Genomic DNA, 23,472 nt, shown 5'->3' with positions numbered 1-23,472 from the left:
CCACTGCCGCTCAGCGTGGGAACAACGCGTCCAGCGCCCGAGGCTGGGCTGGGGCAGCCGGTGTGTGAAGGCCTCGCTGGCCGCGGCGGGCGGGGGGGACCGCGAGAGACCCCGGCTGCAGCCCCCGAGTCTCCGGCAGGGCGGGGTCCGCCGGCGGGAGGCCACCAGCGGTCTGGGGCTGCGCTTGCCCTGTGCTTGCGGGCAGCGGGCACTGCCTCGGGCTCCTCCCGCCCGCCCGGCGCCCCAAGCCCGCGTGGAGCTCGGACCCTGATCGGACGCCGAGGCCCGGTGACTGCCCAAGGCCACGGAGATAGAGCGACCGAGGCTGCCCACGCCGAAGCCATCGGACCAGCTCCCCCGCCCCATGCCCGGCCCCAGGGCGTGGCTGGACTCCATGGGGTCTGCAGGCGGGAGGGGGGTGTGGGCACCGGGGACCTCGGGGGTGTGCCTAGTCGGGGCCCAGCCGGCAGGGGCCGGCCTTGGGCGGGAGATGGACGCTCTAAGAGCTCGGATCCCGAAGAGGCTCTGAGCCTCTTCCCAGCGTGGAGCCGGACCACGTATCCTGGCGGGGTTCCCGCGCAGGCCAAAGGGGGACCGCAGAGTGGGGGCGGGGGACGGTCTGTGTGCGTGGCCTCCCTCCCGAACCCCGCCCCCGACGCGAGCCCCGCCCCACACAGACACAGGCACATCTAGGGGGGAGAGAGGTCGGGAGCCACTGGGGAGGGGGAGGGGTGCAGCCACACGCTGGGCTGGAGTCCAGACACAGAGCGGACGGACGGATGGACAGACAGACGCACAGACGGGCTGCTACTTACGATCATCTGTCAGCCGCAGTGGGGGCGGAGCGGCGGGGGAGGGGGAACAAGGCACCGTGAGTCTCCTGGGAAGGTGGGGGTGGGGGCGGCCAGAGGGCGAGGGAGCCCCGCCCACCAGGGAAGTCCCCCACCCTGCGCTCAGCCCACCGCGGTTGGTCCTCCCCAGCCACTCAGGGCGCCCAGACAGGGACGCCAAAGGCGACATGGGTTCTCGATGACCCTTGACTTCTCCTAGACAACCTCCATGACCCCTGGCTGACCCCTGGGAGCTCGGACTTCCCCAGCGTTTTCCCTCCTTGGACAACCCCCAACACCCTGGTCAAGTCCGCTGACCCCTATGACCTCTGTGACCCGAGGACGGCCTTGACCCAAGCTGACCCCTGTATTCTGCGTGACCTCAGCATAGACCCCTCAACCCACGGCAACCTCGGGGGTCCTTTGATTCCAGACTTTCACTTGACCTCTTTGTCCTTGGGACAATCTCAACTAGCCCCCGTGTGACCTTCGATAACCTTCGACCATGTGTGACCTCTCTGACCTTGGGTGACTTCTGTGACCTTTGGGTGGCCCTGGAGCCTCTCTGAGCGCTGGTCCCTTCCCTAGGCTCTGGGCACCAAGGACTCGGCTCCCCCAGGGAGGTCCCCCATCCTTTCTGCCCTGGGGGCTCCCCCAGGGAGGCTCCCCAAGTCCCCTTTGCCCTGAGGGCTCCCCCAAGTCTCCTGCACCCCGGGGCTCCCCCCCGCCCCAGCCCTGCCCTGGGGCTCTCCCAGCCCCCACCCCCAGGCCCTGGCCACTCTGCCCTGGGCTCCCCCAGCCCCTGCCCCCCCAGTCCCTCCAGCCCTGCTCCCCCAGCCCCGGGCTCCCCCAGCCCCCAGCCCCTACCCCAGGCCCCCCGCCCGGCCCCCTGCCCGCCCTGGCCCCCTCCCACGCCCCAGCCCGCCCAGCCCCCTGTCTGCCCCCGCCCGCCCGGCCCACCGTCTGGTCGGCGAGCGGCGGCAGGACGATGGTCTTCTCCATGGTGTTCATGACCAGCTTCCACAGCTCCTTCAGCACCCGCTTCAACACTGTCTTCTCGCAGATCTTCGCGAAGAGGGTCAGGCTGGGGGCGGGCAGGGGCAGGCTGGAGAGAGGGTCCGGGCAGCCCCGCAACAGGCCCCGCCCTGCCCCGCCCTGAGTTCCCACGACCTCGCCCCGGCCCCGCCCCAGCCCCCAGCAGCCCCTCACCAGCCCTACCAAGGGTCCCCAAGGCCCCGCTCCGGCCCCACCCCAGCCCCGCCCTGGAAGCCCCCATCCACCCTGGGTCCCCCTGGCACCGCCCCAGCCCCCGCAGCCCCGCCTAGTGTCCCCACAGCCCCGCCCCGGCCCCGCCCTGGGTCCAGGCGGCCCTGCACCACCCCTCCCCATCCCACCCCAGCCCTGCCCTGAATGCCCCCGCCCCGCCCCGGATCCCGGCGGGCCCGCACCGCCTCCACCCCACCCCGCCCTGGCCCCTGCAGCTTGGCCCCGGTCCCGCCCCTCCCCTCGCGCTCACTTGCTGTCCAGCAGGTCCATGATGGGCTGCAGCACGTTGTCGGCGTCCTGGGCCACGCTGCTGCAGGCGCTGGCCGGCACGTTGCCCGTGCCCTTGACCTGGCCCAGGATGTCCCCCATCTGCTTCACGCACTGCTCGATGTGCGGCTGGAAGCTGGGCGGGGAGGCTCAGGTCAGATAGAGGGGCGGGGCGGAGGGGGCGGGGCCGGGTGGGCTCAGGTCAGACGGAGCCCAGGGCGGAGGGGAGGCTCAGGTCAGACCCAGGGGCCGGGTCTGGGGGCAGGTCTGGTGGGGTGGAGAGGACCCAGGGTGGGTCTGGGGGCGGGATGGGGCAAGGTGTGGCTGGGCCGGGTGGGGCAGGGCTGGGATGGGCGTGGCCTGGGCGTGGCCGGGTGGGGAAGGGCGTGGCTGAGCCAGGCGGGACAGGGCTGGGAGGGGCGGGGCGGGGCAGGGCGGCCCCCCTCAGGCTCCGCCCCCTACCTGGTGGCGAACACGTGGCTGAGCTCGTCCAGGACATTGTTGAGCTTCACCTGCAGCTCTTTCAGGATGTCGCTGGCCTCGGCGTCCAGCTGAGGAGGGAGAGGACCGGCGGGACGGGGGCTGGAGGGGAAACTGAGGCGCAGCCGGTGCTGCTGCTGCCTGGCGTTGAAAGCTGGCCTCCATCCCGGGGCCTGAGAGTGAGCCCTGGGTGGGCAGCTGGGGCCGTGACCTCCCTCCAGCCCTGGACCTGCCCCGCCCTCCTCCAGCCCCGACCCCATCCAGCCCTGCCCTCCGTCCAGCCCCGGCTCTACCCCACTCTCCTCCCGACCTGCCCCCGCCCCGCCCCCGCCCGCCCTCCTCCAGCCCCACCCTCCCCGAGCCCCACCCCCGCCTGCCTCACCTCCTTCCCTCCCATGGCCTCGAACATCTTCTCCAGCTGCACGCGCAGCTGCTGGGTGTTGTTCATGAGGATGCAGGGCTGGGGGGCAGGGCGGGGTCAGGCCCAGGGCGTCCATGAGGGGCTCCGCCCCCTCCCACCACCAGGGCCCCCCGGGAGGGCTTCAGGATCTGGTCTGGGTGACCAGGGGTCTCATGTGACACGGGAGAATGGGATATAGCGTCTGGGTGCACGGCCCAACATGCACCCCCAGACACGCACACTGGCACAGTGTGCGGCCCGATACGCACCCCCATGCATGCACACGCACCCCGGCCGGCGCAGGCGCACCACGCACAGCCGCACCCCTGCCCTAGGACGCGCTGACTGAGGCCCCACGGTCGGAGGCAGACTCAGGCCAGGGGTAAGGGCCCAGGCCAGGCGGGGCGGGGGCGGGTCTAGGGCTTGGGGGCGGGGTCTGTATCTGGGGCGGGGCCCCGCAGGTCACCACTTTCTCCTTCTCCTTGGAGCAGTAGGAGGCGAAGTCCTTGGAGATGATGTCGGCGTACTGCAGGAGCACGTTGCTGATGGTCTGGGGGCGACACGGGGGTGAGGGGCGGGGCCGCGGGAGGCCCGGGATGAACCTCGACCCCGCCCAGGGCCGTTACCCCCAGGGGCAGAGGAAGCGCAGTGTCGGCCGCGGGTTAACCCAGATCCTGCCTCGGCCCTTCCGGTCCCCGTCCACTGTCAGCTCCCGCACGAGGGGCCCGAGGGTCACCCAGCAGAGCACCGTGGACTCCAAGCCCCACCCAAGGCCCCCGCACCGCAGACTCACGCCGGACCCGGCCTCAGCCTACAGAAATCCCCAGCGCCAGGCCAAAGCTCAACCCGGAACCCGCCCACCCCCAGCCTCGACTCCGCCCTGCCCTCCGCTCAGTGACGTCATCCACGCCCACTCTGACGTCAGCCCGCCCTCCACCGTAACCCCAGGTCTAACCTGAACCCAAGCCTCGGCGACATCCCCCCAGTCCCGCCCCGCCCTCGATGACGTCGCCGGCCACGCCCCGCACCTTGGCGAAGCGCCTCATGTAGTGGCCCACGATCTGGGGGTCGGGGCACTCGAGTTTCTTGATGATCTCGAAGCTCTGGTTGAGCTGGGAGAACACGTCCACCACGGAGCAGGAGAACAGCGCGTGCTCCGAGGTTTGCTGGAACTGCGGGGCGCGGGCCAGGGAGCGGGGTCAGCCTCTGGCGGCGAGGGCAGGGGCAGGGGATGTGCCCGGTCCCCCCACCCCCGCCCAGGCCAGAGCTCAGCGGCCCCTCCCTGCCGCGGCCGCCACCGCCGCTAGGGGGCAGCCGAGGGGCAGCCGCGCCCCGCCGAGTCCTCACCCCGTCTTTCTTGTCCCGCTCCAGGGCGCCGTGCAGGAAATCCCGGGACACCTCCTCATTCTCGTCCAACCACTGGATGACGAAGGGCTCGAACCACCTGGAACGGAGTGCGGCCAGGGTGACCCCGGCCCTGGGGCTCGCTCCCCTACCCGCCCCCCGCAGGGCCTCGGCTGCTCCTCCCGGGAAACGGGCACACAGCGCCGGGGCAGGACTGGCGGGAGCCCTGGTTTGCATGACCGCCCGTGAGAAGCGGGTTTATTCTTTGGGGTCTCGCTTCCTGTGCCTGAGCGGCACCCTCTCCGCGGATCCAGCCAGCGTGGACTAGAACTCTTTGCGGGGGGAGGTGCCTTCGTCCTGGCCAGGCGCATGGTGGGGGTTGATTCCCTAGAGAACCCAGCGTCACGCACACAGCGCCCCCGTCGGCTCAGGCGCTGGAAGTCAGGGAGACTAATTAATTAACGCTATCGAGAAACCTGCGCACCCGTGGACTTCGGTATCTGCGGGGGGCGGGGCCCAGGAATCGACCCCCCGGCGACACCCGCAGCCGTCCCCGCGCCCCCCAGCCAGGTCGCCGGTCTCCGTGCGCTGGCAGGTGCGGCCCGCGCCGCGGTACTCACGCCGGGTACTCGGGCACGCGGTCCTGGAATGCGGGCAGCTCGGCCACGTACTCGTTGTACAGCCACTTGACCTTGAAGTGCAGGTTCATGTAGTCCGCGCTCTTGCACAGGCGATGCTTGTCGTGCTCTGGGCGGGGTGGAAGAGAGGGCGGCTCGGCCAGAGCATCGGCCACAGTCGGGTCTCTGAGGAGAGGCTCCGCCCTGCCCTGCACCCTGGCCCACCCTGGCCTGCCCCTGCCCGCCATAGCCCCGCCCCGGCCCCGCCCCAGCCCCACCCAGCCCCAGCCATGGCCTCGCCCTACACCCCGGCCCACTCGCAGCCCAGCCCCACCCTGGCCCCACATCCAATCCCACTGCGGCCCTAGCCCTGCCCCACCCGCACCCCGCCCCTGGCCCCACCCTGCACCCGACCCTGGTCCCAAACAAGGCCGTGGCCCCACCTCTGACCCGGCCCTGCCCCACATCCCGCCCTGCCCCGCCTCCAGTCCCAGCCCAGCCCCGCACCCCAGCCCCGCCCTGCCTCCAGCCTCACCCTCGCGGTGGTCCCGCCTCATCCCCGCCCAGGGCCATCGAGGGCCAAGGGTGCAAGCCCAGCATGCCGCCCGCAGCCTGGGAGGAGCTCTGAGGCTCTGCAGCCAGGCCCGAGGTAGGTGGGGCCTCACCCTCCATGGCGTACTTCATGTCTTGGGCAAACAGGTTCCACATCACCTCGGCACTGATTTTACCCACGTTCAGCTCCTGCGGGAACCTGGCAGAGGTCGGGGGCGACAAAAGTCGGATGGTGCAGGCGGCTCTGTCCTCCTGTCCGCCAGGGGGCAGTGCAGCTGCTTCCTGCTAAAACCCTGCCCAGGCAGTCACTCACGCAGATGAAATACCAGGGGTCACGTGTGCGGGCCACCCCAGGAGTCTATGTCCCCATCCCATCAGCCGTGACCACCTGCACGCCCAGCCCACAGAGCTCCGCCCCCCCACGGGGGAGCCCACACAGGCAGACTCACTGGTTGAGGCAGGGGGTGTAGGAATTCTTGTCTTCTTCAATGATGGACACGATGAGGGTGATCAGCTTGGACCAGAAGTCCAGGTTCTTGATGCTGGGGCCCTGCTCCTCGGGGGGCACCTCCCCCTTCTTGGCCTGGGGAGGTGGGGGGGGGGAGATGTTGGCTATGAGGAGCCCTGGCTGGGGGTCTCGGTTGGCTCGTAGCTGGGCAAGGGAGGGCCACATGCCCGTGTCCTGTGGCCCAGGCCGGAGTCCATGTAGGAAGAGCCAGAGCGAAAAACCCGAACCCAACTCCCCGGGCCCAGCTCAGCTCCGAGCAGTGAATGGAAGTGAACGGGACTAGACTTCACTGAGCACACCCAGTGTCACTCAGCAAACGGGCCGGAAGTGAATGCACATGAAGCTCGCTGGGCTCCCAGGAGCCAGCTCCGGAGCGGTGACTCCATGCAACTCAACTCGGGCCAACCGCAACGAAGGCGGCGGAGTTCAACCCCAACCTACTCGCCTGGCATGAACCTAATCAACTGCCCCAGGCCAGCACCAGCCTCAGTTGAAGCAAGGGAAATAAATCGACCAGAACTCAACCAGCACAAAGGAACGCAGCTCAACCCAACCCAACCCAACCGAACCGAACCCAACACGACCCGACTCGACCCAACCCAACTCCACCCAACCCAGCCCAACTTAACCGAGCTGGACCCAACCCAATCCAACCCGATTCAACCCAGCCCAACTCCACCCAGCCCACCCAAGCCCAACCCAACTCCACCCCAACCCATTCCAACCCAACTGAACTGAACCGAATTGAACCCAACCTAACTCAACCCAGCTGAACCCGACTCAACCCAACCCAACCCAACTCAACCCAACTACACCCAACCCAACCCAACTCAACCCAACCCAGTCCAACTGAACTGAGTTGAACCCAACAAAACCCAACCTGATTCAACCCAGCCCAATCCAACTCAGCCCAACCCAACCCAACCCAACTGAACCGAACCCAACCCAACCCAACTCAACCCAACTAAACCCAACTCAATTCAACCCAACTCAACCCAACCCAACCCCATCCAACCCAGCCCAAGTGAACTGAGCTGAACCCAACCCAATCCAACCCAGGCCAACCCAACCCAACCCAACTCCACCCCAACCCAGCTCAATCCAACCTGACCCAACTCAACCCAACCCACCCAACCCAACCCAACCCAATTCAACCCATTCCAACACAACCCAACTGAACCCCAACCCAACCCAACTCAACTCAACCCAACCCAGCCCGACCCGACTCAACCCGGCCCAACCCAACCCAACCTGACCCAACTCAACCCAGCTCAACCCAACCCAGCCCAGCCCAGCCCAGCCCAACTAAACCAACTCAACCCAACTCAACCCAACACAACACAGTCCAACCCAACACAGCCCAACCCAACTCAACCCAGTGCAACTTAATTTAACTCAATCCAAGTCAATCCCACCCAACTCCACCTTTCTCAACTGAACCCAACCGACTCAGGCGGATCGAACCCAGTCCTAGATCATCAGTGTACTTAGGGAACAAGCCCAGCAGAACTGAAGTGAATCGCATTACTTCACCCACCCAGTCCCCTTGGTTCCAGCTACCTCCACCCAGACACCAACAACCAGGTCTCAGCCCAGCCGTCTGCTAGCGGCTACGTCCAGGACAATCGGCACTGAAACCAACCAAGCAGAATTGAGTGGGACGGCGCAGACTCCTGTGGAACCGACCTCAGTGCCGCCGCAGGTCTACCCTGGCGAGCCCTGAACAAGTGCCCCATCCCAGGCAGAGTGCCACACGCGCCCACTGCTGTGGCTCACAGCCCCGCGGTACAGAACGAAGCCCTGAGGCCCTCACCGGGTCCGTCTGGTACTCCCGGCTGTAGAGCTCATGGCAGTTGTTGAAGATGTACTCGTAGGTGGAGTTGAGGCAAGCCTTCACACAGTCCTTGACCACCTGGCTGGCCCGGGGCGGGCTCTGCAGCTCCTGCACCTGCCGGGAGGCGGCACAGGCGGGCGTGGGCAGGGGCCCAGGCCTCCGGGGGTGGGGGCGGGCAGAAAGTTGCAAAGCCATGGGACCCCCATGACCCGGGCTGGAAGCTCTGGCGCCACCTCCATGGGGCAGGCAGAGGGTCCCAAAGCCATGGGGCCCATGACCCGTGCCGGGAGCCCCGGCGCCGCCTCCGTGAGGGTGGGGGTGGGGTGGGCGACGATGGGCCGGGGTCTCCTTCCCTCCCCTACCTTCATCCGGAAGAAGGTGATGCTGGTGAGCAGGTCCACGGTGGACTTGAGGTCCTGCAGCCTCTCGGGACTGCTGGCGGGGAAGTTGTTCTGTCGGGAGGGGTGGGGAGTTGGGATCACACAGGCTGAGAGTGGGTAGAGACGTGGCTTCGGCGGTGGTCGGGGGCTGCCAGGGTCCCCCAAGTTCCCCCAGCTGCGCGGTCACGCTTGGCTGCAAGGGCGCACGCTGGGAGCTGGCGTGGCGCAGAGGTGCGCACGCATGCGCAGAGGGACACGCGTGCACGCGCCTGCGTTCGCGCACCCGGGCACGCGGCTGCGCCCGTCCTCACCCGGTACATGGAGAGATCGATCCGCAGCGAATTGTGCAGCTGGTCCAGGAGCTTCACAAAGCGCTCTTTCTGCGGGTGGAGGCGGACGTGGTGGGCGCGGGCTTGGGGGGCGGGGCCGCCGCGGTGGCTGGGCGGGGCTTACTGCAGACTGAACTGGGCCCTCCCCACATCCCAATCCCAGTCCACAGGGCGGTGACGGGTGCAGCCACACAGCAAGGTCGGGGGACCCAGGAGCGCGGCGCCGGGCCAGGCCGTCCCCCGCCCCACACTGACCCCGAAGTTGGAGGCGGCAAAGCGGTCGGAGGCGGACACGTTGGTGGAGGCGGTGGTGTGCGCGTAGTAGGCGTTGATGTTGGCCAGCAGCGTGCTCATGACGGCCGGCGCCCCGGGGCACATGTACTTGGAGCACAGGCAGGCGAAGTGGCTGCAAGGGGGGGGGCGGCAGGCGCTGGGCCCGGGGCGGGGCCTCTGAGACGGCCTCAGCACGGCGCCCAGGGCAGCGCCCCCAGCACAGGTCCTCACCGCTGTCACTCACCCCGCCACGCCCACTGCCCCTGACCACGCCTCTCAAGCCGTCACTCACCCCGCCACGCCCACTCCCTGGCCCCGCCCCTTACGCCATGGCTTGGCAGATGGACTCATTCCGGGGCCCCGCCTCTCTCACTGCTGTCACTCACTCCCCGCCACGCCCACTTCCCCTGGCCCTGCCTCACAGCCGTCACTCACCCCCGCCACGCCCACTCCCTGGCCCCGCCCCTTACGTCATGGCTTGGTAGATGGACTCCACGCCGTAGCGCATGGCGAACTCGTCCACGATCTCCTGCGCCGTCTCGTCGTAGTAAACCTTCCAGGCGTCGTCGCCCTTGGCGTCCGGGATCCGCACCACGCCGTTGTTCTGCACGTCTGTCACGAAGTGGAACAGGTTCTGCGGCCACGGGGGAGGGCGGTTACGGCCACGGGCGCCGGCGCTGCTGTCCGTCAGCTCACGTCCGTGCAGCCTCGCGTCCACCCGGGATGCTCCAGCCACCCATCAACGACCCGAGTCCCGGGATAGGGCTGCAGCTGGGGCGGGCTGCCCGGCGGAGGGGGCTTCCTGTGCGTGGACAGGAGGCCCGGGCGGCGGCCGGCGGGGCTCACCTCGTGCAGACAGGTGTACTGCACATGGTACGGGGCCACCTTCTCCTCGCCCTTGATCTCCACGCTGATGTGCAGCCGGATGGCGCCGGACACGGCCGACTTGTCCGTGCGCTTGTCTGAGGGCGAGGGCATGGGGGCACGTGAGGTCTGTGGCCCGGAGGCCTCCGTGTGCGTGTGTGTGCGTGCGTGTGTGCACGTGAGTCTGCGTGCACGCGCGTGTGAAGCTCCACGGCCCCTCCGATCCCTGGAATCAGACTCTGAGTCCTCACCTCGCTGAGCTCCCAGCCTTGTGCCTCCTCCCTCGGACTAGAACGTCTTAGGCGCTCTGCCCTCAGACCGGGGTCAGTGCCAGGGTCTCGGCCTCCCTCCTCAGACCGGGGTCTTCGCTTCCCACCTCAGACCAGGCTCAGTGCAGGGCCTGCGCCTCCCTCCTCAGACCGGGGTCCGTGCCTCCCCCCTCAGACCACGGTGAGCCCCCCTGCCCCACCAGAACTCAGAGTGTCCTGGGCTCCCTAAGCCCAGACACCTCCTGCCCACAGCAGCCTGGGGCTCGGAGACTGCCTCCTCCCTCGGGCTGGGAGTCACAGGCTTGGCCTCCACCCTCCGATTCGACTCCCCCGCCAGACTCCTCTGCTGGCTCCTTGGGCCCCGCCCTGCCCTGACTCCCGGCCCCGCCCTACCCACCCAGGTTGTACCACACATGATCTTTGACCTCTGGCTGGCTCCTTAGGCTCCGCCCCGCCCTCCCGGGCTCCGCCCCCGCCCGCCCCGCCCCCTGCTCACCCAGGTTGTACCACACGTCCATCTCGCCGCTGAGGGTGCGCACCTCGATGATCGTCTGCCCCAGGAAGTCGTCGGACTCGCGCTTGAACCGCTGCTTCACGCGAGACTTGATGTCGTCATCCTCGTCCCACACCCGCACCTTGATGCGGTCGGAGGAGTTGTGGCACTCGCTGCGGGGGCGGGGCGGGGCGTGGTCAGGCGGGGGCGGGGCCGCCGGCGCCCCACCCCCTCCCCGGCCGGGCGCTCACAAGTGGAAATTCTCCTCCCACACAGGGTTCAGGTTCCCGTAGATGGTCTTCGTGCGCTTCTTGGTCTTCCCGACCTGCACCGTGACGTAGGGGTCACTGGACCCCGTCTTGTCCTTGGCCTGCAGGCCCTGGGCACAGACCACTGGAACACACACAGGACAGGGGCCGGGGCTAGGCACGGGGACGAGGCCTGCTGGGCGGGGAGCCCTCGCCGCATGCCCTGGGCCCGAGGTCCCCAGAGGTCCGAGTCCCCGCTGCCCAGGGCGCCCCCTGCCGGCCCCATCACGCTCAGCGCCGCCCGCGGACACCGGGGCTGGGCGGGCGCGCCCCCTGCTGGCCGCTGCGCGCACCGGTGATGCTGATCTTGGCCGACCACTTGGACGTGCCGTCCAGCACGCTCTGCTTCACGGCCTTCATCTGCTGCGCGTGCGCGCTCTTGCTCACGGCGAACACCTCCTGGATGAGCGCGAAGATCTCAGGCTTGTTGCGCTCGCGGATCTTCATGCGGTCCTTGAGCACCATGATGATGTTCTGTGTGCGGTCCTCCGCCCCGTGCTTGGAGCTCTTCTCCGCGGCACCTGTGGACGCGAACTCACTGTCCCGGGCCCTGCCAGCCCCGCCCCGAGGGCCCCGCCCACACTAAGGCCCCCCACCGAGGCCCCGCCCCCACCTCTCCGGCCCCTCCCCTCGGCCACAAGCTTGGAGCTCTTTTCCGAGGCACCTGCGGACACGGCCTCACTGTCCCGGGCACCACCAGCCCCGCCCCGAGGACCCCGCCTAGCCACCCTCCAACCCTGCCCACTGCCACTGCCCCAGCCCCGCAGGCCCCGCCCTGTCCCACTCACACTGCCCAGCCCCTCTGGCCTGGCCCTTCCCTGCCCCATGGCCATGGCCCCGCCCAGGGCTCGCCCCCATCCTGGCCCCACCCCCGCCCTGCCCCAGGCCCGCCCCGCCCCTCTGAGTGGTCCCGCCCCGTCGCCCCGCTCTGCCCCTCCAGCCCCATTCTGCCTTGTTGCCCCGCCCCACTGCCACTGCCCCGAGCTGCCGGCCTCGCCCCACCCCGCCCCACCCTCGGGCCCCGCCCAGGCCCCACCCCCACCCTGCCCCGGCCCCGCCCCATCGCCGCGGCCCCGCCCCGCTCACGCTGCAGGCAGTCGGCGTTGAGCAGGTCCTGGCACTTCTCATGGCACTTGACCCCGCACTCGGTGCAGCGCATGCCCTGCCGCGCGATGCCCCACAGCAGCCCCTCGCACTCGTAGCAGTAGGTGGGCGTGGTCGCCGTCCACACCTCGAAGTTGTGCGGCGTGGTGCACGAGATGGGGTAGATCAGGGCCTGCAGGGTCTTCTTGTACACGTGGTTCTTCTGCGGGGGAGGGAGGGTGGGCTGGTGCCGGGCGCTCCCGGGGGAGGGGAGGGGTCCCAGCCCGCCGACCCCGCCGCGGCCCACGCACCAGCTCCTCGTTGTTGAGCGTGCTGGACGCCAGGGCCGATGTGATGCCCGCCTTCCGGGACTGCACCAGGGACTGCGCGGGCCGCAGGCACCCGGGGGGTTCCGGGCAACGAAGGGGCCGCCGAGGCCGCAGGACGCATTCGCAGCCACGACCGCCCGCCGGGGGCAGCGTCGGAACAGGAGGCGACAGAGGATCCTGGTCAGAGGGGGTCCTGGGTGCCCCCTCCCCGCGGGGTCCTCCCAGAGCCCACGGGTGGGTCAGGGCTGCATGGAGGGGTCTGTGGTGGGCGAAGACCCTGGGTGCCCAGGTCACTCACCATGGCCTGAAGGGTCCACGCAGCACACGGGGCAGAAGTCAGACCGCATTAGCTCTGGAGATTGGCTTGGCCAGCCCAGGCCTGCGGCCCCCAGGTCCGCCCCCAGGCCCCAAGTCTACCCCAGCCCCCAGCCAGCCCCAGCCCCCAAGTCTGCCCCTCGCCCCTGGCCCCTGCCCCCAGCCCCCCACCCCGGCCCCCGCCCCCAGCCCCCCACCCCGGCCCCCAGGTCTGCCCCTCGCCCACAGGCTCACCCTTGCCTCCTGCCCCCGGCCCCCAGGGCTACCCCCGGCCCCCAGCCCCCACCCATTCCAGCCTCCAGGTCCGCCCCTCGCCCCCAGGCCTGCCCCCAGCCCCCAGGTCAGCCCCTCGCGCCCGGCCCCCCACCCCTGACCCGCCCCTGCAGTGGGGGGGCCTGTGCCCCACCCGGGCCGACGGCGCTCACCAGGTCGCTCACGAGCGGGATGGGCTTCCTCTTGCGGATGTCCGGCATGCTGTCGATGATGATCAGGCCGCCCCCGGGGCTGCGGAGACCCAGGGCCCTGCCTGAGGCTCGGCCGCACCCGACTGCCCCGCGCACCAGCACCAGGACCCCACGCTGGTTCGAGGCGGGCATCGCGGGGTGGGCGGGGCGCTGCCCTCGACCCTTGCCCGGGGGCCGTCACTCACCCGCCTTTGAACCACAGGGAGTTGGACATCTCTCCTGCCCCCCGAGCCTGCGGGACAGACAGACGGACAGGCATGGTCGGCGTGGCCACAGCCCGGGCGCAGGAGGGGCAGGGCGGGGGCGGGGCCGGCCCGGTGTGGGCGGGGTGTAGGCGTGGCCAGGGATCGATGGGACTGGGGCTGGCACGTGCGCAAGGAGCCCCGGGCAGGGCCAGGCTGGGAGAGGCAGGGTGTGCGCAGAGCACTGGGCGTGGCCAGGGTGGCCACTGGGCGTGGCATAGCTTGGGTGGGTGTGGTGTTGGGCATACGTGTGGCCATGCTGCCGTGGAAGGAACGTTGGGTGTGGCCGGGCTGGTCTGGGCGGGGCCTGGCTGGAGTGGGCGGGGCGGGGGCGGGGCCGGGGCGCTCGCTCACCTCCTGCAGCTGCAGCCGCACCTTGTTGAAGGCCCGCAGCCAGTTGGCCTTGGCCCTGGACATGGAGTCCTGGCCCTGCCGGTCCTCCTCGTCCTCTCGGGGCCTGAAACTGAGGCAGGGGCCGCGCAAGCTCCGGGCTGGCTCTCCGCGCCTCCCGGCCTGGGCCCCCGCCCCTCCCCCCCCAGCCCCTCGGCTCCCCTCCCTCCGGGACCGCGGCCCCCTCCTGGCTGGCCCTGCCGCCCTGACCCCACCTCCCGCCCCAGCCCTGGGACCCGTCCCTGACCTCTGACCTCCCCAGACCCCAGCCCCCGCGGCTACCTCTCCTCAGCTGTGGGGGGCTCGGCCGGCTGGGCTCCAGGCAGCTCCTCGGGCGCGGCCGGCGTGGCCTCGGTGGGCGGGGCGGGGGCCGTGTCCTCGCAGGGGGCGGCCGCCGGGAAGCTGATTCGTTTGAAGTCCTTGGGCTCGGTCACGGCCGCCTCCGCGCGCTGGGCGTAGCTGCCCACGTCGTCCGGCACCTCTTCCTCCTCTTCCTCCTCCTCCTCCTCCTCTTCCTCCTCCTCCTCCTCCTCGGGCAGCGGCTCCTCCTCCTCCAGGAAGTCCTCCAGGTCCTCGTCCAGCTCCTCATCCTGGTCCCAGCGCGGCGAGTCTTTGCAGCTCACCGAGCTGTGGCACGAGTGGTAGGAGTCCGGGTCCCGCTCGTCGCCCAGCTCCGAGCCCCGCAGGCTCTGCTCCTCGGGGTCGAAGTCCTCGCTCAGCTGCGAGCTGCCCTGGCTCAGCTCCCCGGAGGAGGCGTAGCGGCTGCTGCCCGTGGGGCTGCGGGAAGGCGGCGGGGGCTCAGGGGTGGGGGCAGGGCCGCTAAAGCCCCCCCACCGGCGCCCAGCACCGCCCACGCACGTGGACACAGCACCGATCCTGCAGTGGGGGTGAGGCCGCCCGAGCCTCGCCCACGCCCCGCCCACGCCCCGTGGACAGAGCGCCGATCATGAGTGGAGTGGGGTGGGGGTCCCCACACTCCCCTCGGAGGCCGCCACCGGCCTCTCCCCCTCGTCCCCCCACAACTGCCCTCACCGCACCCCTCCAGTGTCCTTGACGCTCCCCCAGAGCCCACCCCCGGGCCTTTGCCCCTGCTTCACCTGCCGACCTCCCACACAGGCTTTGTACCCGATGCACCGTCATGTACTCAGGGGTCTCCTGCACCCCCCCGACCAGCTCAGGCCCCGCCCCCGAGCACGGCCAGGGTGACCCGGGGCCACCCTCCAGTCACTCAACCAACATTATCACCACCGCTCTTAAAAATACCACCCGTCTGGGGCCACGAGGCGTAGCGGGTAAAGCCCCAGCCTGCAGTGCCAGCATCCCACACGGGCACCAGTTCGAGTCCTGGCTGCTCCACTTCCTATCCAGCTCTCTGCTGTGGCCTGGGAAAGCAGGAGAAGATGGCCCAGGACCTTGGGCCCCTGCACCTGTGTGGGAGACCCGGAGGAATCTCCTGGCTCCTGGCTTCAGATCGGCTCAGCTCTGGCCGTGGAGACCATTTGGGCAGTGAGCCAGTGGATGGAAGACCTCTCTGTCTCTCTCTCCCTCTCTCACTCTCTCTCTCTCCCTCTCTCTCTATAACTCTGCCACTCAAATAAAAATTAAAAAAAAAAAAAAACCTCCCCAGGCTGTGGACCCGGTCCCCTGGCCGCCAGGATACTATAGGGACCGGCGGGGGTGGGGTGGGGCGGAGGTCTCCCTCTGGTCCTGGGCTGCCCCTAAGAACAGCTGGGAGCCAGGAACGGACCAGAGCTCCCCCTGCTGGTGAAAATTCAAAGCGCATTGGAACAGGCTAGGAGGCAGGAAGGGACGCAGCTCCCCCTGCTGGTGAAAATTCAGAGTGCACACCGGCCGTGTCACCGGCCCCCGGGCTGGGCGGGGCCTGCTTCCCTGGGGTTGGACCTGAGACCAAGCGGTCTCCAAGACTGGGGGACCTGATCCAGTCGGGGCCTCCCCCGGGCTCCTCGGTCCTCGGTCCCCCCAGGTCCTTCCTGGATGACCCAGCGCCATCCAGCCCCCCAGCCTCACGCTGGAACTCGCTTTCCCTCTGGGGAGGCCTCGTTGGTGGGCTTCCATGCACCCTCCTCCAGGAAGCCCTCTGGAGGCCTCCCGCCAGCTGAGCCCCGCGGAGCGGGAGGAGCGTGTCCGTGTCTGGCCTGTCTCCCCCAGCAAAGTCCAGTGCCGGGCAGCCTGGACGGTCTCCCTCACCCATGGCCACGGCCCAGGGTCAGCTGAGGGCCTGCTTCCTGCCCCCCACTCCTTCCCGGGAAATGTTAGCGCGGGCAGACTCCCCCCGGGGGGCCCACACACGTCAATCACCCAGCGTCTGCGCTACCGCCAGCCCCACAGCGCACCCTGCTGAGCACCTGCGAAGGCTCGTCCCCGCCCTCTCTGGGCGCCCGTTCGGCTTCTGTCTAACCACAGAGAAGCCGACGACAGCACAGGGAGCCCATTCCGGGCGCCACCTGTTCCCCTGCGAGCACTGCGGGACACAGCCCGGTGCCTTCCGAACACTCGGCCTGCCTGAGACCGCGTTGCTCAGTGTCCAACCTGCCCATGCGGCCAGGGCGGGCGGGGGCGGGGGGCCGGAGCAGACTCCAGGCTCACGGAGCAGCCCAGCGCCGGGCAGTGCCCGGCCCACACGGGCCAGAAGACCCGGATTCAAGGGAGTGGAGACGGTCGCTGGGTAAACCTGGGGCCGCCCCTGAGTCACCCAGGTCCGGTGGTGCATGGCGAGAACGGCGGAGGCCACGCCCACCTGGAGGACACCACGCCCACCGGGCAGGGAGGCCACGCCCACATTGTAAGACCAGGGCCGTGGGGTGCGGGTCCACGCCCACACTGTAGGCCACGCCCACCGGGAGGCCGCCCGGACCACGCCCACGGCGGGAGGCGGGGCCGCCGCTACCTGAGCGCCCGCGGCTCGGAGAAGTCGTCGTAGCTGGGCACCGAGTCGCTGTAGGACTCGCGCGAGCCCAGGGGCGGCGGGCGCACGGCGTACTGGTGCACCGAGGCGTTGGGCTGCGACGTGGTGTAGTAGGGCGGCGGCATGCTGTTGCTCGTCTCGCTGCGGTAGTCGCTGTCGCGGTCGTCCACGGCGCTGTCGGGGTCGTCGTCTGGGGGCGGGGGCGGGGAGGGGCGGGGTGAGGACGGGGAGGGGGCGGGGAGGGGCGGGGTGAGGACGGGGAGGGGTGAGGACGGGGAGGGGTGGAGTGAGGACAGAGAGGGGGGTGAGGATGGAGAGGGGCGGGGTGAGGATGGGGAGGGGGGTGAGGACGGGGAGGGGGCCAAGGAGGGGTCGCGCGGTCTGCTGAGCCCTCAGCCTGGCCCCAGAGGCAGAGCCACGCCCCCACCCGAGCTGCCGGACAAGCCCCGGCCCGGCCTCGCCCCCGGCTCCCGCGGGGTGGGGGTGGCGCTGAGACCCCCGAGCCTAACTTACTCTGCTGCTCGCCCCAGCCGAAGTAATTCCAGTTGCCTGGGGAGAAGGGGAGGGCGGTGAACGGCGGGGCGGGGCGTAGGGGCGCCCCCCCCCCCGCCGGCCGCGAGCCCCTCCCCTCCACCCTGACCCCTCCCCTCCACTCTGACCCTTCGCTAGCAGCTGGGGAGGAAGGCGGGGGGGGGGGAATCCCCGATTTCCCATGAGGCCACGAGGCGCCTCGGGGTGGACACAAAGGGGGGGCGTGGATTTCTGACTTCGGGGTCCGAGGCCAGCGCCCCCCAGCCTAGGAGCGCTCAGCCTCCAGCCTCCGCCTGGGGCCCAGCGAGGGGCGGCCAGCAGCCTGAAGGTGCACAGCGTGGGAGGCAGGGACCGTGGAGAGGACCCACTCCCTGTGGGCAGGGCCCCCGCGGCAGCCCAGGGACCCTGCCCGGCGCGGACACTGGGCTCGGGGGCTCTGGCTCCAGTGCACCTGCCCGGGTCTCCCCCTCCCCACGGCCCTGTGCGCTGGGGAGGGGGCGCGGGAGGCCCCCTGGGAGCCCCTCCAGGGGGCCACGTGTCACCCCCGAGTTGCTGTGGGGCGGGGCGGGGCCAGGGGCGGGGCGAGGCCAGGGGGCGGGGCCCTACACACTCACAGCACTGGTTGCTGGGCGCGGGCAGCGGCTTATCCTGCTCGTCCGAGAACGAATACTGCGGGAGAGGGCGCCTGTCGCGGGGCGGCCGGGAGGCTGCGGGCTTCCTGGCCCCGGGGCCTGTCCCAGCCTCCCCTCCGGACAAGGGTGCAGGTGCAGCGGGTAGGGCCGGGGGGCGCTGGTTCAAGTCCCGGCTGCCCCACTTCCGACCCAGCGCCCTGCTGTGGCCTGGGGAAGTGGTGGGTGAGGGCCCAGGAGCCGCAGTGGCCGGATCTGGGAGCCCGCAGAGGGTGACGCGGAGCCGAGCCGGGACAAGGGCCAGCGAGTGGAGGGGGCGGGGAGACCCGGCGGACCCCCGCCCGGCCGCCAGCGCCCACCTCGTCCTGGTCGCGCATGGCGTTCAGCTGCTCCAGCTTCTTGGCCCAGTAGCGCGCCTCCTCCTCCGGGATGTCTGCGAGCAAAGTGACTGGTGAGCCCGGCCCCGCCCCTGGCCTGGCCCCGCCCAAGCCCCAACCGACCTGAGCCTCTGCACCCCCACCCCACCTGGCCCTGCAACAGCTGAGCCCTTGGCCCCGCCCTCAGGCCTGGCTCCACCCCAACTGAGCCCCGGCCCCGCCCCCAGTCCTGACCACAGCTTGGCTAAGCCCTGCCCCTGCCCCCAGGCCTGGCCCCACCCAGGCCTGGCCCCGCCCGATCCTGGCCCCGCCCCCACCTGGCCCAGCTCTGGGGCTCACCCTAAACCCCCACCGCACCCTGGGTGCCCCCCTAGAGCGGCAGGTGAGCCGAGAGGCAGGGCTCCCGCGCCCCGGGCACTGACCCAGGGGCAGCTCGAAGCGCGTGTCCAGCAGGATGCGGTGGAAGGTGGGGTCCTTGGTGCCGCAGATCTCACTGTCGGCCATGATGACCTGGGAGTCGAGCGTCAGCCACTCCCCGGGGCCCTCCTGCGGGACACGGGGTGGGGGGTGTGCACCTGCTGCACCTGGCGGCCCAGGTCAGGACTCAGTCCCAGGGGCCCCAGCCCGGCATGACCACGCCCACCTCAAAGGAGGGGGTGGGGGAGCCTGGCTCCTCCCACCGTGCATGGAGGACCCCCCTCCCGGTTCAGGGCCAGCGAGGCACTGAGCAGACGGGGCCACTCTGACCCTCGGCATCTCTGTCTCTCTGGGTACCAGGAACCCCGGGTCCCCGCGAAGGCTTCGCTTGGAGTGTCGCACCCACTTCCTCCGTGCGCCCCAGCCTGAGCTGGGAGGAGCCAGAGTGGACACAGGCAACCCCCAGGCCTGGGAGGTCCAGGCCAGGCCAGGGGGAGGGCTGGAGGACCCAGGGGGGAGTTTGGGGGGCTTCCTGGAGGAGAGGGCACAGAGGGATGCAGTGGGGGCGTGGCCAAGGGGGCCAGGTGTGTGCAGGATCTCACAAGGGGGACCCCGCCGGGGTGAAGAGGGCTTGGAGGGCCGAGGCCCAGGGACTGGCCTGTGGGGGCGGGGAGGTGACTGACAGGTTCTGGCTCAACACCTGCTGCCCAGCCAGGGCCCGCGATACGTGGCCCCTTACTCCCCTGGGGCCGTAACTCGTCGGAGCAGGGTCCAGGGCCGCCTAGCTGCGGCTGCGTGTCCCTAGTCTCTTGCAGCCGGAGGGGGACCACGTATGTACGTTTCGGCCCCCAGGAGCGAGCTTGCCGATTGGACCCTTGACCAGAACGTGAGGCCTTGCCCCTTGAGTGGAATGCAGGGTTTAGGCCAGGAGCCCCCGGGCCCTGTGCCCACCTCGTTGGACTGGCGGATGGTGCGCAGCGGGATCCACACGGTGCCCACCATGGTGTCCCAGATGAGGCCCTTGTTCCACACCTCCACCGTCAGCCCCAGGTCCAGCCGGTTGATCTCGCTGTGGGGACAGGGGAGGCCCCCCAGGGGAGGGGACAGAGGCTCAGAGGTCAGCCCAGTCCCCGAAGACAGCAGAGCCCAGCGGGCGCCTCCCCCTGCTGGGCGGGTCGGGAAGAGGCCCCAGCACCCCAGCAGGGCCACCAGGCGCGCCCGTGGCTCGAGCACTCCCCCTGCTGGCTTCTCCCTGGAATGACGCCCAGGTGGAGGCCTGGGGAGTGGGAGACCCCGAGGGTGGGCGAACTCAGAACACGGAGACCCACAGCAGGGCCCGGCGCTGGGGCCGGGCTGTGAAGCCACCGCCTGCAGTGCTCGTGTCCCGCAGGGGCGCCGGTTCGAGTCCTGATTGCTCCACGTCCAATCCAGCTCTCTGCTGTGGCCTGGGAGCGCAGTAGATGTCCCAAGCCCTTGGGCCCCTGCACCCACGTGGGAGACCCAGATGGAACTCCTAGCTGCTGGCTTCGGATCAGCTCAGCTCCGGCCGTTTCGGCCATCTGGGGAGTGAACCAGTGGACGGAGGCTCTGCCTGTCTCTGTCTCTCTCTAACTCTGCCTCTCAAATAAATAAATCTTTTTTAAAAAATCACACTTTGGGGCCAGCAGTCAGGGTGGGCTTCCCTGGGGAGGAGCCAGCTAGGGTGTGCGGGAGCCCTGGGGCGGGTTCAAGCTGGGCGGGTGCAGGAGGCAAGGGGGCCCCAGGCGAGCAGGCGCGTGGGGCGTACGGAGGGCTCTGGCCACCGCCCGAGGTCCAGGAGCTGCAGCCAGGCCTGGGTCGGGAGCAGTGGGCTAGGACTGCAGGTTTTAAATTAGGCCCCTGGCTGCCCAGAGAGCAGATTGTGGGGGCGGAGGGCACAGGAGGCAGGGCTGGGCGTGGCCTGGGGAGGGGCGTGGTCTGGCGGGGCGGGCGCTCACAACATGAAGTCCTGCTCCCAGCTGGGCTGGCTCCCGCGCACCGCCACAGTCGTGCTCTTCACATTCTGCACCTTGAGCGTCACGTAGGTGTTGAACTTCTCTGCGGCCGGGAGAGCGGGGTCAGCGCCGGGCCTGGGGAGCGGGCTCCTGCACATCCGGGCCGCCCTGGCCAGCACCGACCCGGCACCGCTGGGACCCTGGCTCAGGGCGATCTGGGTCCCCATTGCCCTCCCCTCCGCGCGCGCAGCAGGTGCAGCGGCCAGCTGTCAGTCTTCGCTCAGGCCCGCCCCCAGCCTCCCCGACAGACGGACAGATGGACAGCGCAGGACAGAAGACGGCACTCACCTTGGGCACCGTCAAACTTGGCTTTTTTGACTGTGGACAGAGGCAGGGAAGGGAGCAGGCGGGAGGGAGATGGAGACCCCGACATCCGGACAGGAGAGGGGGCGCGAGACCCCCGGGAGAGGCAGAAACAACAGGACAGGGAGAGGGGCGGAGGCAGAGAGGAGGGGAGAGAGAGACACAGGCCATCAGACAGCGAGCACCGGGGCAGGAGGGGGTGGGATGCTGCCCCGCCCGCCGAGCCCCCCTGCAGCCTTCCCCCCCACACCATTCAGCAGGAGTCCTGGGCCTCCTCCAGGGAGTCCTCAGGATTGCCCCCGAGGGAGGAGGAAGAGGAGCATCGAGGAGGAAGAGAGATGCTCTCCCGTGGTCCCCTGTCAGGGGGAGGAGACGCGGTCCTTGAGGGTCTGAGTCCGTCCCACCAAGGGTCCCCGGGGCGGCCGGAGGGCGCTCCAAGGCGGGGAGGTGAACCCGAATACTTTCCAGGGCCCCAGGGCCGAGCCTTGGGCCTCAGAGCCCCCACCCCGCGATCCACTCTGCATCTAGCGCTATCGCCTCGCCCACGCCCCGCCCCCTGCACCTGCTCTCGGCCCCGCCCACGCCCCCCGCCATGCCCGAGGCCCCTCCCACGCCCCACACCGTTCCCGGCCCCGCCCCCACCTCGACCAAGCCCCGCCCCCTGCTCCTGGCCTCGCCCCCGCCCCGCCCACCCGCATCCCCTGCACCTGTTCCCAGCCCCGCCCCCACCTCGGCAGGCACATTTGACAAAGGCACCGCAGCCAAAAGATGATTAGGGGGGTCTTCAAAAAAAACCCACAGAAATGCAAAATCCGCGCACCGAAATAAACCCCTCCTTTTATTTGAATTTGTATTTGAGACCTGGGGCGGGGGGGCGGGGGCCAGGGACAGAGCTGCCATCTGCTGGGTCACCCCCAAAATGGCTGCAATGGCGGGGGCCAGGCCAGGAGCTCCACACGGGTCCCCGCGTGGGCAGAGGAGCCCTGTACCTGCGCCTCCCAGGGTGCGCGTGCGCAGGCGCCGGGGCCGGGACTCGAACCAGCGCGCTGACAGGGGATGTGGTACATGCAGCAGGCGGCAGGGGAAGGAGCTTAACCTGCTTGTGCCCACACCCCCACCACTCTGCTATTTGATGTCAACCAGAGCAATGAGGTGGGTGCAAAGCAGAAGCCTTGTGCCCTGTGTCCTGTGTCCTGTCTGTGCCCTGTCTGTGCCCTGTGCCCTGTCTGTGCCCTGTGTCCTGTGTGTGCCCTGTCTGTGTCCTGTGTCCTGTCTGTGCCCTGTCTGTGTCCTGTGTCCTGTGTGTGTCCTGTGTCCTGTCTGTGCCCTGCCTGTGTCCTGTTTGTGTCCTGTGCCCTGTCTGTGCCCTGTCTGTGCCCTGTGTCCTGTGTCCTGTCTGTGCCCTGTCTGTGTCCTGTGCCCTGTCTGTACCCTGTGCCCAGTCTGTGTCCTGTCTGTGCCCTGTCTGTGTCCTGTGTCCAGTCTGTGTCCTGTGTCCTGTGTCCTGTCTGTGCCCTGTCTGTGTCCTGTGCCCTGTCTGTACCCTGTGCCCAGTCTGTGTCCTGTCTGTGCCCTGTCTGTGTCCTGTGTCCTGTCTGTGTCCTGTCTGTGTCCTGTGTCCTGTCTGTGTCCTGTGTCCTGTCTGTGCCCTGCCTGTGTCCTGTGTCCTGTCTGTGTCCTGTGTCCTGTCTGTGCCCTGTCTGTGTCCTGTGCCCTGTCTGTACCCTGTGCCCAGTCTGTGTCCTGTCTGTGCCCTGTCTGTGTCCTGTGTCCAGTCTGTGTCCTGTGTCCTGTCTGTGTCCTGTGTCCTGTCTGTGCCCTGTCTGTGTCCTGTGCCCTGTCTGTACCCTGTGCCCAGTCTGTGTCCTGTCTGTGCCCTGTCTGTGTCCTGTGTCCTGTCTGTGTCCTGTGCCCTGTCTGTGCCCTGTCTGTGTCCTGTGTCCTGTGTGTGCCCTGTCTGTGTCCTGTGTCCTGTCTGTGTCCTGTGCCCTGTCTGTGTCCTGTGTCCTGTCTGTGCCCTGCCTGTGTCCTGTCTGTGTCCTGTCTGTGCCCTGTGTCCTGTCTGTGTCCTGTGTCCTGTCTGTGCCCTGTGTCCTGTGCCCTGCCTGTGTCCTGTGTCCTGTCTGTGCCCTGTCTGTGTCCTGTGTCCTGTCTGTGTCCTGTCTGTGCCCTGTCTATGTCCTGTGTCCTGTGTGTGCCCTGTGTCCTGTGTGTGCCCTGTGTCCTATCTATGTCCTGTCTGTCTCTTGTCTGTGTCCTGTCTGTGTCCTGTGTCCTGTCTGTGCCCTGTCTGTGTCCTGTGCCCTGTCTGTGTCCTGTGTGTGTCCTGTCTGTGTCCTGTGTGTGTCCTGTCTGTGCCCTGTATCCTGTGTCCTGTGCCCTGTGTCCTGTGTCCTGTCTGTGCCCTGCCTGTGTCCTG

The 23,472-nt window shown here is 69.2% G+C and overlaps 1 protein-coding gene across 4 annotated transcripts in view; it reads right to left on the bottom strand.

Moving 5' to 3' along the window:
* Positions 1–23,472, bottom strand: part of LOC133748995 (protein unc-13 homolog A) — a 37,164-nt gene that overhangs the window by 6,745 nt on the left and 6,947 nt on the right. For 2 of the 4 annotated variants that reach the window (XM_062178052.1, XM_062178055.1), the window contains exons 2-34: positions 21,039–21,068; positions 20,694–20,793; positions 19,669–19,786; positions 18,723–18,846; positions 18,283–18,356; positions 17,909–17,963; positions 17,277–17,312; positions 16,746–16,953; positions 14,120–14,614; positions 13,802–13,910; positions 13,391–13,437; positions 13,167–13,245; positions 12,409–12,480; positions 12,101–12,320; positions 11,308–11,535; positions 10,958–11,099; positions 10,710–10,879; positions 9,927–10,042; positions 9,551–9,714; positions 9,063–9,213; positions 8,790–8,858; positions 8,461–8,550; positions 8,078–8,212; positions 6,206–6,339; positions 5,870–5,955; positions 5,208–5,334; positions 4,591–4,687; positions 4,272–4,415; positions 3,710–3,793; positions 3,226–3,303; positions 2,826–2,914; positions 2,347–2,499; positions 1,791–1,914 (exon numbers count right to left, since the gene is read on the bottom strand). In XM_062178052.1, coding sequence (XP_062034036.1) covers positions 1,791–1,914; positions 2,347–2,499; positions 2,826–2,914; positions 3,226–3,303; positions 3,710–3,793; positions 4,272–4,415; positions 4,591–4,687; positions 5,208–5,334; positions 5,870–5,955; positions 6,206–6,339; positions 8,078–8,212; positions 8,461–8,550; positions 8,790–8,858; positions 9,063–9,213; positions 9,551–9,714; positions 9,927–10,042; positions 10,710–10,879; positions 10,958–11,099; positions 11,308–11,535; positions 12,101–12,320; positions 12,409–12,480; positions 13,167–13,245; positions 13,391–13,437; positions 13,802–13,910; positions 14,120–14,614; positions 16,746–16,953; positions 17,277–17,312; positions 17,909–17,963; positions 18,283–18,356; positions 18,723–18,846; positions 19,669–19,786; positions 20,694–20,793; positions 21,039–21,068 — 4,148 coding nt within the window. Of the gene's footprint in view, positions 1–815; positions 822–1,790; positions 1,915–2,346; positions 2,500–2,825; positions 2,915–3,225; positions 3,304–3,709; positions 3,794–4,271; positions 4,416–4,590; positions 4,688–5,207; positions 5,335–5,869; positions 5,956–6,205; positions 6,340–8,077; positions 8,213–8,460; positions 8,551–8,789; positions 8,859–9,062; positions 9,214–9,550; positions 9,715–9,926; positions 10,043–10,709; positions 10,880–10,957; positions 11,100–11,307; positions 11,536–12,100; positions 12,321–12,408; positions 12,481–12,724; positions 12,731–13,166; positions 13,246–13,390; positions 13,438–13,801; positions 13,911–14,119; positions 14,615–16,745; positions 16,954–17,276; positions 17,313–17,908; positions 17,964–18,282; positions 18,357–18,722; positions 18,847–19,668; positions 19,787–20,693; positions 20,794–21,038; positions 21,069–23,472 lie in introns of all 4 variants that reach the window. The other 2 variants (XM_062178054.1, XM_062178053.1) reach the window with 2 other exon arrangements.

This window comes from Lepus europaeus, chromosome 20, assembly GCF_033115175.1.
Source record: "Lepus europaeus isolate LE1 chromosome 20, mLepTim1.pri, whole genome shotgun sequence".
Lineage (NCBI taxonomy): Eukaryota > Metazoa > Chordata > Mammalia > Lagomorpha > Leporidae > Lepus > Lepus europaeus.
The sequence above is the reverse complement of the archived record's forward strand: the minus strand, read 5'-3'. Positions and strand labels throughout refer to the sequence as shown.